The following is a 16,050-nucleotide window of genomic DNA, read 5'->3' on the forward strand; positions in this document are numbered from 1 at the left end:
TACAACTATCAACACCCATACTTTGTTGAATCTACAAACCTATCATCATCCCATTCTCACTAACAGCAACCCACTTCTCTACCCACAATCACCCATTCACAGTTCAAAGCATAATCCCTTCATCCAACACCAACCAATTTCCAATTCAAGTAATAGAAATCTATCACACAACCCTACAAGTAACTGCAAAATTGTCACAACCTCAATCGACTCACCTCAAAATCTCTCTTCTTCCACTAAATCCATTCTTCAACAAATCTTGAACTCCCAGCAGCTTTGCCTCCAATCGATGTCTAATTGCATTAACACACTCTCCTCCATCAATGCTGACCTGTCATCCTTAAACTACCATCAACATCTCAAAATTTCCACTTCTGAAACTATTGAGGAGAAACAAGAGAAATCTTCGGATCTCGGAAACACACAACCAAAACACCAATCAGAAAAAGAAGAAAAAGTGATGAAAGATATTTTTCAGGTGACTTTTCCGACTCCGACATCTACTCCGGTTACATTTTCGATAGCATTTCCAGCTCCACTTCCGATGCCACTTTCGAAGACGACTCTGGTGTTGGATCTTTCATCAAACCTGATACCAAAACCACCAGATCCTTCACATATACCACAAGATTTGCTAAAATTTCAAACTCCTCCATATCCAAAATTGGAACTACCACTACCAAAACCATCGAATTTGTTGTTTCCAGCACCGCCTCCAGTATTAATACAAGAAACACAGAAACAACAATCTCTGCGGTTTATAAACTCATTTTCACGACTACCGAAAGAACCACAGAATTTTCAACGGCCATCAGAGGAACTACCAGATTTGCAAAGACCACCGTCGGAACCACCACCATTTTTTAATTCAATGATATTTTAATTTTGTATTTAGTATTGTTTAGAAAAAGAAAAAAAAGTTGAAATAGAAGGATACAGAGAAAGAAAAAAAAGGAACGTGAGAGAGATAGAGAGGGAGAAGAAAGAAAGGGAAAGAAAAAAAATTCATGATCGGGTAACGTGGAAACCAGCTGTCTCCAACCACCCACATTTTTCTCCTTGGTCATCACGTGAGACTAGCTAGCAACTTTTTGAAACCATTACTCATTTTTCTCATGATCACCCACGTGTCCCCTTGCCCCAATTTCTATATCCACTTCTTTTAAGTAACTCTCAAAAGTAGTTTTTTTTTGTTTTTGAAAAAAAAAATTATCTTTAATATTAGACTCTTAAGTCCACCTTGAGGACAAGGTGGGTTTTCAAGATCGATGGAATGTAATGAATTAGGCCCAAGTTTGATAAGTCCATTATAGTTAGTAGTGGTGAGTCATTCCCTTTAGAAGGATCTAGATAGTAAGTATTTGGTTTATGTTATTGATACAAATATGTGATTGGTGAATGTAATTCTCATCAAATGAAATGAATGAAGAAATTAGTTTTAGTGTTTGTTATCAATTTTTAGTATAGTTTCTCTATTTCTCTTAGCCCCCAAGTTATGTTCATAACAAAAACCTTTCCACTTTTCACTATAATAATCTGTTATTCAATTTATTACCACGAGCAATGGCTCGTGGTGGTAATTAGTTCATTTACTATCACATCCTTTATTACCATGGATTATTCCGTAATTAATTTTTTATTTCAAGTGTTATGAAAAATGATTTTTATAGTAGTGTGAGTGAGATTAGTCACTTATTTTTATTTACACTCGTTATCTATCATGTTTTCAAAGCCGAAATGCTTTTTAGACTTAAAATTTCTTACACTTTTGAATTCTTTTATGATTCTTATTTTCCACTCGGTATTCAAACACACTAGTTTGAACACGGTGTCTGTATACACATAACTCTTACTATTACAAAAACTTGCACAATGGAAAAGATATAACAAAACCTTTCAAAACAAAAACCAAACAAAAAACAACTCAATTTCACAAAAACGAAATCTCATTCGCATGAAATTCATTCTTAACCATATCTTCATCCTCCATTTTCTTCTCCCAATTTCCACTCATCTGATACTTAAAACTCTCCACCATACTCTCCGGCACAGAAACCACCACTCTCACACCATCACCACCACCAATCACCGGTAAAAATAAACAATAAATATCACTTGTCAAAGGACCCATATGCAATGCTTTCCCCTCTCCAAAATCCACATCTTCTAACCCCAGTTTTGACCATTGCGATATAACCAAACTAGTCGAAACATCGGTTTTTACCGTTTTATCCTCCAACAAATCAACTGTTGATCTTATATACTCCTCATCATTCACCGTTGATTTTGCTTTTTGTACTAACTTCACAACATAGTGGAGATTGTTATTATTATTTCCCACTAAATCCTCTATTTTACTTTCGGCACATGCTAATAAAAATCCATTTCCGTAATATCCTTTTGGTAAATTCATAACGGAGCGAAAATTAACGGAGAAAAGTAGCTTCACATTTAACTTGTATGGCAATGGTAGATTTAATGAACGAATCCAAGAACGCCACGTGTGTGCAGCGATTATTTCAAAGGTGGTGCATTTTAGTGATGGGATGCATTGTTTTTTTAAGTAGAGGATATGGGTGGAATTAAAGGTAAAGGATGTGGGTACTAAAGGTTGTGATTGGATTGATTTGTGGAGATTTATTTGAGGGTTTGGCTGGGATCTGGTGTATGCGGGGTTGTGGAGGTTTATGGTGGGTGGTTGTCGTGGGTGTAACACGTGGCGTGAGTGGAAAGGTTGGATGGTTAGATTGGTTTGAGGGGATGTGGTGAGATGTGCCCATGCATGGAGAAATTGAGATGTTCCGACTCCGTCGCATAGAGCGTGGTTGATTGCGGTGCAGAGAATCATTCCCCCGCAACCGAGACTTGTTAACTGCATATATGAAACACACGAAATATGAGGTTATTTGGACAACAATTTCAAAGAAATTTTTAGTCAATATTTGTAATATAATTTAAGAGGATTTTTTTGTTGAAATAGATATATTAAGATGATTATGAATATAACTACTTAAAAATAATAGTGATGGTTTGGGGAGAAAATATTGTTATGCATAAAACTATACATAGGACCAGTTTGTTTCAACTTTAAAAAATAGATTTTTTTTCTTTGAATTTTTTAAAATAAATTTTATAAAATCATTTTTTAAAATGTTATAAGTTATTTTATATTTATTTTTTCTGAATTGAAAGACTAATATGTTGACATTCTATAACATAAACATATATTATTGAAGATCAAAATCATAATTTTTTTTAAAAAGTTGTATTTCAAAAATAATTTTTATGAAAACTATTTGAAATAGCTTCAAAATTATTTTTTGAAATTTTAATATCTAAAAATAATTTTGATAAAAATAATAAAATATCTAAAAAGGTATTTAAAGATAACTACTCAAACCAAACTTTTATTTGAAACTTTTATGATAAATTTATTTAAAAAATTTTGTTACACTATATATTATACTATAAAAAATTATTAAAACCAAAAAAACAAACAAACAAACTGAACATTAGTAGTGGCTTGTAGAAGTGCGATTTCTAGTCCTAAGCAATTCATTAAATATGTATTTTTAAGATTAATTTTTAATATTTTGGGAGATTAAAAAACTAATCAGATATTCAACTTATCAAATCAAAATTAAAAATATAATATTTAGAGTTGACTAACATGTAATCATATCCGCGAGAGCTGATATAAACAGGTAAAAATTGAAAAAACATGACTAACCAAAAGTTTATACAAATTAAAAGGATTAAGACATATTATATTATTTTTCTTTATAAAAGTCAAAAGCGGTCTCATTTTTATAATAATTATTCAAAAGGACAATAATAAAACTAACACAAGTTTAAAATAGAAATTATATTTTAAAAATTAAAATTTAAAAAATAGTAGAAAATATAAATTTCACGTGTCAAAACTTTATCTTTATTCTAAAAAAAACTTAAACAAAAATGTTTAATATATACGAAGAAAATCAATTTAGACTATAAAATTTTAGATTTTATTTTTACATGTAATATTTTTTTAACCTCTTTAAAAATTGGATCATTTAATTTATTTCAATTTAATACTTATACAATTTTATTATAGAAAATGAGTTATATGATTGAATCATTGTTGTGTCAATGATTGAGCCTGTTTTTAAAATATTGGTCACATCTCTATCTCAATAATCAAATTAGTTGTGGGTTGGACGCCTAAATTTACAAAAATAAATTAAATAAATTATTTAATTTTTTTAAAGTTTCACTAATTATTAATAGCAAGGTTCTTCTTTTAGGATATGTTGGATAGAATAAAAATAACGGAGTGGGTCGGGATAGAATGGAGCGGAGCAGAACGGAGTAAATATGTCATTTCATTATTTTAATTTTTATAATAGAATAGAACAATTTATCATTCCGTCCAAATCGGAAGATATAAAAGTGATGGAATGAGATGTAATGCATTTTATTCGATACCGCTCCGTTCTATTTGTTTTTAACCAATCTAAACAATGGAACATAACCTTGTTCCTTTTTATTCGGATAAAATAAATTCTATTCCATCAATTCAAACATATCATAGTATTTAAAAAAAGAGAAATGAAAAGTTCTAGAAAGAGAAAAGTAGAGAAGAAAATAAATGAATATTTTAAAAAATAATATTTCTTATTAATATATTTTAAATTTTAGAAATATTATAACATGTATGTTTAATTATTTGGTAAAGTTATGTTTGTTCTTTTGGTAACTTCTTAAATAAATATGAATTTAAATTGAGTATTGATATCTTTAATATAAATTGTGTTAAAAATTCAATTTATTTTAAAATAAAATAATGTAACATTGAATCATAATATTTAATTAATTGAAAAATATCAATATTCATGTAAATTTAAAATACCAGAATATTCACCTTATTTTTCTAGATAATGCAAAAACTCAAACTTGTGACTTCTTGAAATCTCGTTAAATTAGCTATTGAGATGCTACAATCGAGTTGAAACCACTAAACCAAAACCTAGTATACTGTCATGTTAACTTTGATTAAGACTTTGATTTGTAAGTTACAAATATTGACTAGCCGACAAAGTAATTCACAACTTGTCGGTGACTTTGATAATTTTTCCTCCTTTATAAGAAACTTTTGTTAAAGCATTCATTATTATAACCTTAAGAATGAATTATATTACATCACATATTAGAATTTTTTTCCATAAGTTGATTTTTTTAAGATGATAAAATTGGTTCATATATAATAATTGTTGTGTTATCCAAAATAATAAATATAATTTTAAAATAATTAATTTTATCATTTAAAAAAATATAGCGTCGCGGTTTATTGTAAATATGTATACTACTTCCTCTCTCACAAAATAAATATCACATTTTAAGTCACTTTAAATTACTAATACAATTTTATATTTAATCTTTCAATCGTATCATCTAATAAATATTCTTAATTTATAATATTATTTCGAATACACAAATAGTTAATCAGAATAATTTGATAAAATCATCATTCTCTTTTATTTATTACTGTTTTTTAATATGTGTTAAATAAGTCATTGCGACAAATAATTTGGAACGTAGATAATATTTTTTTTATAAATTTAATTATAAATTAATTATATTATAAGTGGTAAGTTGATTTAATAGAAACAAGAACTTTTGTAAATGAAGAAGTAGCATAAGAATCTAACCTGAACAATAAGTGGAGGAACATCTAAGAAACTCTGAGATTCCACCTTATACAAAAACTTCCTCCATGATTTATTCGGAAACTTAGAATGTTCAACCAATTCATCTGCAGTAATATCCATGAAAGCTTCAACAAACAAACCACCTTTTCCATTACAATCCACCTCAAGCTTCTTCTCATCATCACCATCATCATCCAAATTAGAGGAACATCTTCTCAACCTCCCTGCTAAAGGGTAATAATCCACCAAAACTCTAGCCAGAGAAGATTTCAAGTTATTCATGTTCACTGATTTCTTGAAAATGTATACATACTTTATTGAAAATCTAAGAAATTTTTGGTCATCAAGATTGGAAAGATAGAGAGAATGTTTTGGCGTTGGAGCACTTGGTGGAATAATAGTGACTGGTTCACATGGATAGGTGCAATTAGGGAGTTCTATTGATTTTGACATATTAATTTTATGATGATGATGATCTATAACTATTATAAGTAATAAAGAGTTATAAGACAAAGAAGGAGATAATAAGAAGATGATTGAATGAAAGAAGGATTGAGAAAACTTGTATAAATAATTTTTTGAGATAGATGTGAATGTGACTAGACATATTAGTGTAGGACCACTTCATGTGGGGTATCCAGGGTATAAGAAATACACCTCAAAATAATAAAGGATAGCTTTTGAGACACTAATTTTATTATTTTTTTTTCTTATGCTTTTGACATGCGCATAAGCAATGTACATGGCATGAGGTGCTTAATATCGCTTAAGGTGCTGCTATGTTTGAGTTTATTATAAACGTATTCACACAAGCTTGTTGTTCTATAAATAGAGGTAAATGCAAATTGAGGAAATAATTGAATTTGAAGTAGGAAATAATGTTCCAATAATAAGAAAATTGCAACGGAGTAAAGGAACATTCAATATATGATAAATAGTTTTATATAAAAAGTTTGAGTATTTTAATTGTCTTTATACTAAACAGGTAAAGAGGATAAAATGTCACTTAGAAAAGTCTGATGATATCAAGTCTTACGCCACTTGTTACCTCCACACTCTCTCTCGTCGGTGCCGCTAGAGATCGGGGGCATGGAGGGAGCATGGGCATAGAGACCCTAGTGCGGATTGCAAGCTGCCCTTAGTACTAATCGGGTAACTCATGGCATAACATGGGTGTCAGCCTTTGGCCGACTTGTAGTCACGCATGGTTGTGGTACTACTCTAGTCTTTTGTACTTGTTGCTTAAGAGTTATTTTTTAAATTAGAAAATGGCGATGCTTTGTGAATTGGTGCAACAGTCGACAAACGATGAAAAGTTGTAACATTTAGTGTAAAGTGTTATTGAAATGGTTTGTTTCATCAAGGTCCGCAACATTGTGAAAAAACACTACTTCATCTATAAATAGGTCATTTCGAATTCAGTAAATCAAATAACATAAATCTATCTTTTTTATAGAATATTTCAAATTTCCACTTTCCTTACATTCAAGTTTTCATCTGTATTATGCAAACTCGAATATAGGTTGAATTATCTTGGATATTCATGTGCATTGACTCTAAGATATTTTGAGATTGCTTGAAATACTATTAGAAAAATGATTACTTTCACAATTCAAGTATGAATCCATTCGACTTACAAAGTTTATCTGTCGTACTAATGGTATCTCAAATAATGACTATTGAGGCTTTAGTTTATGAGGATGCATAATCCTAGAGGGATATTTTTGCATGTCCCTAACACATGCAAGGGGAGCACCACCAATACGGTTATTTTATTGCTTGACTTATTGCTTGCGTCTATTATTGTTTATTAAGTCTCCCTCATGATTGCACGTCTTTTGAATCAAGGTTGAAATTCATTCGTCATTCATTTTAATATGCATAAAATAATGGTTATGTTTGAACTTGATCAACATGCTTTTAGTCAATTGCATGAGTCTGTGGAATACAAATTACATGTGTCTGATTCAAGTTAGGTGCAAAGAAAAATGTCAAAGTACTTTTAAAACCATGAAAAATTGATATTTTGTGTGTTTGATTTGAATCAATCAAATCAAACACACATTCCGATTTGAATCAAATCAAACACGGGTGAAACAAAATATTTTAAACAATTTGATTCGAGTTGGGTTTTGTACATGATTCAAATCAAGCAGTTTTCTGCCACCCTTGCTCAATTTGATTCGAATCATACTTTGCACATGATTCTAGTCACATGGTCTTTGATTCGAATCATGTTTTACACTTGATTCGAATCAAGCGAGAAATGGGTCAAAAATACTATTTCCTTTTATTTCATTCACTTGCTCATGACTCAAAGCATACATTGTTATTGATTCAAATCTAACCAATTTTTACCACTCATTTTTGTGCTTAATCTCAAGCACATATAAAACATTTTGTCAACACTTTTAACGTAACGAATTTCATAATCATTTTGTGATATTCTGTGAAATCAACTCTCTTTCATTTTGAAAAAGTTTAAAACCCTTACATTCAAATTTCTTTCATCTTCAACCTCAATTTTGTTTTCAGATCTGGATAATGGGATATGTGATTGATTTGGGGAGAAGTTGTCTTGAAACTAATCGTTCTTGAAGATTGGGTAAAGATTTTCATGTTTTTGCTAGATTGAGGAGTTGTCATTAGTTCTTAAAAATTCCAGTATGAAAAGAACGAGGTTCTTCTCTCCAGATTACCTTAGTAGTAATTGAGTGGAAGGCTACGGATAAGGCAGAGTTCTTCTCAAATCTTCGGACAATTTACGCATAAGAGTTTGGCGTGAAATTGTATACAAGTCAAGATCCAAATTGAAGTTTTTTTTTTGCTTCAACAATATTGTTGATTAGTGATTATATTAACTCTTGGAATATTTGTCAAATCAAAAGGAAATATGCAGGTTCAGATGAGAAACTATTGAAGAGTGCACGTAGACTCACGCAAGGACGACAAAGTCAAAGCATTATAAATCCCGGTGTCTTTTTCCTCTCATTCTCTTTTACTTTTGCATTTAAATTTTGTAGTACATTGCATGCCAAGGTTTTCTATTATTAGAGTATTTTATCGTTAATTCAATTGATAGCGATTCATTGCTTAAGATTATATTTTATTGGTATTGGCACCTAATTGAGCTTTCGTGGTGATTAAATCTGAGAAACTTTTTGAGTTTAGAATTTGCACCTTGAATCATTGTATAATCACTTCTCGTGAAACATATAATTGGTATCAATTGAATACCTTGTGTATCATCATTAGATAATTCGTTATATTTGTAAATTGATTAAGTGCTTACGCGAAACAATTTCTAAAAAAGTATAATTCACTCTTTTTGCTCTAAATATTTATGCGCGTAACTTTGGAAACCTTCGATAATTCATTTCTGAAAAATCGGTTGAAGTTTAATTTTAAAAGTCTATTCACTCCCATCTAGACTATTTTATTCACCACATTCTCACCCAACCGTTTCAAGCATCAAAGTGATGAACCATGATATTGTCAAGTCGGATCATTTTGATGGAACAAACTTCACTCACTAACAAGACAAGACGACATTCTTCCTAATTGCCTTAAGGATTCACTATGTTATGGATCCCGACTTAACACCGATTCTAGAACAGAATGAAAATTATTCTGAGGAGATCAAGTAAGAAAACAATAAACAAAAGTAGTATCAATGTTTATGTCATGCACATATTCTAAACACACTATTTGATTCCCTTTATGATCTCTACACATATACCCAAACTGCAATAGAAATTTGGAAGGCACTCGAGTTCAAATTCAAAGTTGAAAAGAAAGGTACTAACAAGTTTTTAATTTTTAAATATTTTTAGTTTAAAATGTTGGATTCAAATTTCATTCTTGCAAGATTAAATGAGTTACTTGTTCTCATAAATAAACTAAAGGCTGTAAAGATAGATATTCCATAAGCTTTTCAAGTTGGTCTAATTATTGCAAAACTAAAATTTATTTGAAAAGGTATAGGAAGAAATTGATACATAATTATGAAGACTCCTAACTGGAGAAAATCCATAAACATCTTCGAATCCCAGAGAAATAGAAAGATAGAAAGAAATTCGAGGTTGATGGATATCCTAAGGCTAATGCAGTCAACGCAAAAGGCAAGAAGAAAAATGATGGTATGAAGAACCATATTGAACATAAGAAGGAACATAATAAGTTCAAGAATTATGGCGGAACAAAGGCCCCCAAAGGCGGTTTTTATATGTGAGGAAAAAAAAAGGTCATTATGCATAAGATTGCAGGCACAACAAGTCCAAAAACTCGGAAAATGTTGCTCAAGCAGGTGACAATATAGTTGTTACTATGAGAAAAATTACGGCGATCAAAGGAAAGGTACAAAGATGGTGGTAGGATACTTGTGCTACTGTCCATGTTTTCTATGAAGAAATAACATTCAAAACATATTCTGAAGTCATATATGGACAAGAGGTTAAAATGGGAAATGAAGGACGATCGAGAAAGATTAGAATGGGAACCGTGGAACTCAACTTCACTTTTAGAAAGAAAGTTACTCTTGTCAATGTACTTCATGTTCACGACATGAATAGGAATCTTGTTATTGTGGATCTTTTGAGAATATTGGGTATTTAATTTGTGTATAAATTGAGGAAGTTAATCTTGACTTGCATTAGTGTATTTATGGAAAGGGTTATTCCACCGAGGGAATGATTAAGCTTTATACTACCGACAATATTATCAATAAAGTTTCTAATTTTGCTTATATGATTGAATATGTTTCTTTATGGCATAGTAGATTAGTAGATATTGGTATTAGCATTGCAAAAAAGATTAATCAAATATGGTTTAATTTCATGTGATGTTAATAATTTCGAAAAAATGTGAAATATGTGTTAAATCAAACATGAACAAAAAACATTTCCATAGTGTAGAAATAAATTCTAATTTACTTGATATTGTGCATTCTGGTTTGTGTGAATTCAATGGCATGTTAACTCGTGGGAGAAATAGATATTTCATTATTTTTATCGATGATTGCTCTAGATTCACACATGTATATATTTTAAAGCACAGAGAAAATGATTTTAATGCATTTAAAATTTATAAAGTAGAAGTAAAAAATAAATTAAGTAGAAGTGAGTCCATAGAGGTGATATGGGTGATGAATAGTTTTCTACTGAATTTGATGCATATTGTGAAGAATATGGTACTATACATGAATATTCCTCACCTAGTACACTATAACAAAATGTTCTAGCTGTGAGAAATAATCAAAGATATCAAGAAATGATAAGTGTCATGTTAATGCATTCGATGAGGAAGTCTACATAGAGCAAACGAGATGTTATATTCTTCCTAGAAATGAACAAAAGGTGTGAAAGCTTGTCAAATCCTTGTATGGATTAAAACAAGTATCAAAACAATGACATTAAAAGTTTGACTCTATCATACTTTCAAATGGATTTGTTTCCAAATCTTGTGACAAATGTTTGTACACAAAGGTTAGTGAGAATATTGTGATACATTGGGATAGTCAAGCCACTTTGACTAGAGTGTGCAATAAAGTGTATAATGGAAAGTCTAGACACGTAGGTCTTAGACATTCTTTCGTGAGAAAATTGATTAAGGATGAAATTATTTCACTCATATATATATATATATATATATATATATATATATATATATATATATATATATATATATATAAATTCTAGTTATAATTTAGTTAATTGATTTATTAAACCATTAGCCAAAAATTTAGTGAAGACTACCTTGAGAGGTATGAGATTGAAACTCCTTGAGTAAGAGTTCCAAGAACTGTAGCAACTCAATCTAACGTTAAGAAAACATAAACATGAATATTCAATGAGTAACAAAAATTAGTTGATTTAGATGTTTGTGCAACATTATGTAATAATGTTCAATATTGCATTTGGAGGATTGAGGTATTAAAACTCTTAATAAAGTTCAATGTTGAGAATATGTATATCAAGTAAACTAGATACAATATAAACTTCACCGTTGTGAATATTGAGATGGTGTTGTATCAAAGTGAAAATTGGAGTTCCTCTCACGAGAAATTCACGAAACAGGAAAAACACATGACCATAAATAATGTTAGGCAAGATATGTTGGCATTGCGAATTACAAAAATTGGTTGATGTATCAAATGGATGTGAAATCCGTGTTTTTGAATGTTCCACTTAAGGAGGAAGTTTATGTAGAGCAGTCCACTGGTTTTGTTGTGACAATTCAAGAGGAAAGGGTCTACAAATTGAAAAAAAAAAACACTATATGGTTTGAAACAAGCTCCAAGAGCTTGGAAAAAACGCATAGATGGTTTCCTAATCGATGTTGGCTTCAAGAAATGTATTTCTAAGCATGGTGTATATGTGAAAGCGGATGCAAGCAAATATATGATTATACTTTGCTTATATGTGGATGATTTGTTGATCACGGGAAGCAGTGAGTTGAGTATTTATAAGTTCAAGAGTGAGCTTATGGATGAATTTGAATTGAGTGACCTAGGTATCATGACTTACTTTCTTGACATAGAGTTCCACAAGTCTAAATTGGGACTGCTCATGCACCAAATAAAGTACGCACTTCAGATATTGAAGATGTGTGATATGGAGCATTGCAATGCTACCAACACACCAGCTGAAGCAAGATTGCAGCTGTCCAAAAGTGATGATGAGCAGAATGTAAATCCAATGCAATATACGAGATTGATTCGATTGTTACGTTACTTGTGCAATATGCGACCAGATTTGGCGTTTAGTGTCGATATTGCGAGTAGATTCATGGAGAGACTAAAGGTGTCTCACTTGGCAGCAGTTAAGAGGATCCTACGATACATTAAAGGTACTCTTGTTGGGGAATTCTCTTTCCCTCGGCTGATACGGGCAAAAAGTATGAATTGCTCGATTACACTGATTTCAATTGGTGCGGAGATAAGGACGATCGAAGGTCTACGGCTGGTTATGTCTTTATGTTCGGAGGAGCTCCAATCTCTTGGTGTTCTAAAAAGGAACCTGTGTTGGCTCTCTCTTCTTGTGAGGCCAAGTATATCGCTGAGTCGTTGTGTGCGTGTCAGGTTGTGTGGCTTGTGAATCTGCAGGAAGAGTTGGACAACAAGGTGGAAGAAGTTGTCACTCTCTTAGTTGATAACGTTTCAGCAATTAATCTTGTTAAGAATCCCATAGCACATGGGAGGAGAAAGCATATTTAGATGAGGTTTTATTACTTGAGGGATCAGGTGTGTGCAAGCCAACTGAAGTTAGGATATTGTCGAAGCCAAGAACAAGTTGCGGATTTGTTAACGAAAGGTGTAACAAATGTGATGTTCAAGAAGCTAGTGACATGTTCGGAAATGAAGAACTTGGAGCATTTGAATTAAGGTGGTGTATTGGAAGTCCTTGATAATTCAAATGCATTATAAAAGTTTCTTGGATCATTTCGTGGAAAACAGCTTATTTGGAAAGCACTTCTGAAAGTCTGAAAAATAAGTTGTCGAAGTGGAAATCGATTTCTTGAAGCTTGATCTGTTTTTCTGTTTGTTTTTTGGTTGAGGAAATCGATTACCCCTTTTGGAAAATTGATTTTTGTCGCGATTTTTGCTGCTTATTGGGCTTGTTTGGTTCCAACTTGTATTTTGTGTATCCTATAAGTATCCCTCATGTAACAATGTTTGAGACTAATGTCATTTATGAATATTCTCCTCAATTTCTCTCTCTCTCTCTCTCTCTCTCTCTCTCTCTCTCTCTCTCTCTCTCTCTCTCTCTCTCTCTCTCTCTCTCTCTCTCTCTCTCTCTCTCTCTCTCTCTCTCTCTCTCTCACTCAATATCTCAAAATTCACTTCATCTTTTCTAATTCTCCATTTTTCTACATTGATTCATCTACAAGCTTTGTGCTTGTTCCAACAAAAACGAGGAATAAACTTGATGAAAATTTCTCTCTTATGGTTTAATTAAGTTCTATTCAAGACATACTCGGACTGGTTGCTAGCTTGGATTTGGATCTTGAACAAATGGATGTGAAACTACATTTCTTAATGGTGATTTATAAGAGGAGATCTAGAAGGATTTGAGAAGACTTAAAAAGAGTTCGCATATTAAAAAAGAACCTATATGGATCGAAGGAACCTCCAAAACAATGATATAATAAATTTGACTCTTGCATGATAAGTCATGAATATACTAAGATATATGTAGATTATTGTGTATATGTCAAGACATTCCGAGATGACAAGACAAGATGATGAAAAACAATTTGAGGATTGAGTCGTCAAAATTATTTGACAAGAAAAATTTAAGCCTTATAAAATAAATTTTAGAAATTAAAATTTCGTGATACCGAAAAACTAGAAAATTATGGTTGTCACAACAAATTATTATGTGAAACGGGTTCTATAAAGACTCAACATCAAGGATGATAAGATATTTGACACAGTAATTTATAATTTAAGATTTCTTTTGTTGCAAAATAACTTGTAATTTTAAAGGAGCATAAACTAATTGCACATGCTTCATAGAGGTAATGGCAGTTGAGAAAAGCATCAGCTCTGAAGTTTAAAAAAAAAAAAACTTATATGTTGAAGTGTATAAGAGAAGTGAAAGCTTATGAGAGAACAAAAATAAGATGTTGAATAAATCTCGAGTACGAAAAAGTATAAATCTTGGTACCGGAAATTAACGATATAAGAATTAGTAATGCTATGTTGACACTTAAAACTATTTTTAAAATAATAAAAAAACATTATAAATTTTTTAAAATTATTTTATAATATAAATATAAGATTGTATTGTTAGGGTCCCTTTGGTAAAAATAGTGGTTGACTGATAAGTTAATTTATAGTTTATAGCTGATGACCGATGACTGATAGCTTATAACTTATGGCTGATGGTTGAGACTGATAATTGATAAATTAATTGAAGTGTTTGGTAAAATTAGGGATTCAGGAATGTAAAACGACATAAAAGATATTTAATACATAATTATTTAATTTGAAATTAAAATAAATTATAAAGGATAAAATAAACTTATGCTAAAATAATAAGGATATAAAAGGAAGAAAAAATTATAAGCTATAAGCTAAAACGCTATTTGAAATAGCGTATAGAAAATAAACTATAAGTTAGTAAATTAATCTATAAGCTAATGATGAAAATACTGTTACCAAACAGGTCTAAATAATCATATGAACTTATAAGTTATAAGACATAAGCTCAAAATTATGTCTTACGAAACAAAGCCTTAACTAACTTTATTATTGTATTAACTAGGACGACTATTTGCGATGCAGTTTGGAGTGATTTTGACGTAAAAACTCATTTGATCTGAAGGTAAATTTATTTGCAATTTAGTTTAATTTTTGGACGATAGATTTAGAAAATCTGATGAGGTCAATCCAATTTCATGCACTTAAATTTAGATCAGTTTTTTGAATACCGAAATTACAAATTATATTTTTTATTAAGATTATAAAATACAACTAAATAATATATTTATATAATATATAAAATATAGTATATTAAAAATCAATATTACTATATGAGAATGAAGTTGAAACAAATAAAATAATAAAAATAAATATATTAAACTAAACTAGTATTGAAAAAATAAGTATCATCGAGTCTTATTATTAAAAATTAAATAAGTATAAAAATATATACATATGGTTTGGTTTAGATTGGTATTGAAAAATCAATCTAAAATTTGATCCGAATAGAACGGTTTTTACAAAATAATATCCAAACACATCCAATAATATTTTTAAAAAAATTAGTTTTCAGTTTTTTTAACTGTTTGCAGTGTTTATTTTGGATCAGTTTAAATTTGAACATCCTTAATATTAACCATAAAAATGTAGGCAGTTAATCACTTATTTTTCTTATAATTTATTAATCATTACTTGAAAAAAATTTAATAATCAAGTTTTTTCTTAAATACCAAAGAAACTAATATTTTAAAAAAATTATCCCATTAAGCATGTTTGGGGAGTATTTTCCACGTAGACGTCAACCCACATGGCGCTAGGGGTGCTCGCGGTGCGGTTTGGGCGGTTTTGACGAAAAAAATCATCCGAACCGCGAGAGAAAAAATAGTGCGGTTTGGTTTGGTTCGGTTGACTTTTAAAAAAAATCCGAATCAAACCAAACCAAACTAATGCGGTTTGTTTCGGTTCGGTTGGTTCGGCTTTTTACAAATATTTTATTGAGCCATACATACACATATATATGACAACATAATTTTATATTTAGACATTCATACACTAACAAATAACAACAAAACTTGTCATATTTTGACAACAATTTTCCATGTAATATGTAAAAATTAAATTAGACAAAAGTGGAATATTAAACATAAAATAATAGCA

At 30.6% G+C, this 16,050-nt stretch overlaps 1 protein-coding gene across 1 annotated transcript; it reads right to left on the bottom strand.

Moving 5' to 3' along the window:
- Window positions 1-1,837: 1,837 nt before the first annotated feature.
- LOC131660216 (alcohol acyltransferase 9-like) lies at window positions 1,838-6,235 on the bottom strand. The gene is made up of 2 exons (XM_058929395.1): window positions 5,691-6,235; window positions 1,838-2,872 (listed from the first exon to the last, which is right to left on the bottom strand). Exons 1-2 carry the CDS (start codon window positions 6,141-6,143, stop codon window positions 1,931-1,933), a joined length of 1,395 nt encoding a protein of 464 aa, XP_058785378.1. The 5' UTR covers window positions 6,144-6,235; the 3' UTR covers window positions 1,838-1,930.
- Window positions 6,236-16,050: the final 9,815 nt, after the last annotated feature.

The sequence above is a fragment of the Vicia villosa genome, linkage group LG3 (assembly GCF_029867415.1).
Source record: "Vicia villosa cultivar HV-30 ecotype Madison, WI linkage group LG3, Vvil1.0, whole genome shotgun sequence".
Taxonomy (NCBI): Eukaryota; Viridiplantae; Streptophyta; class Magnoliopsida; order Fabales; family Fabaceae; genus Vicia; species Vicia villosa.

Excerpts from the sequence above, each read along its gene's own strand:
- LOC131660216 (XM_058929395.1), bottom strand. The coding sequence starts at position 6,143 with ATGTCAAAATCAATAGAACTCCCTAATTGCACCTATCCATGTGAACCA. Across the intron at positions 2,873-5,690 it reads TTCCTCCACTTATTGTTCAG|TTAACAAGTCTCGGTTGCGG; the intron begins GTTAGATTCTTA and ends TCATATATGCAG.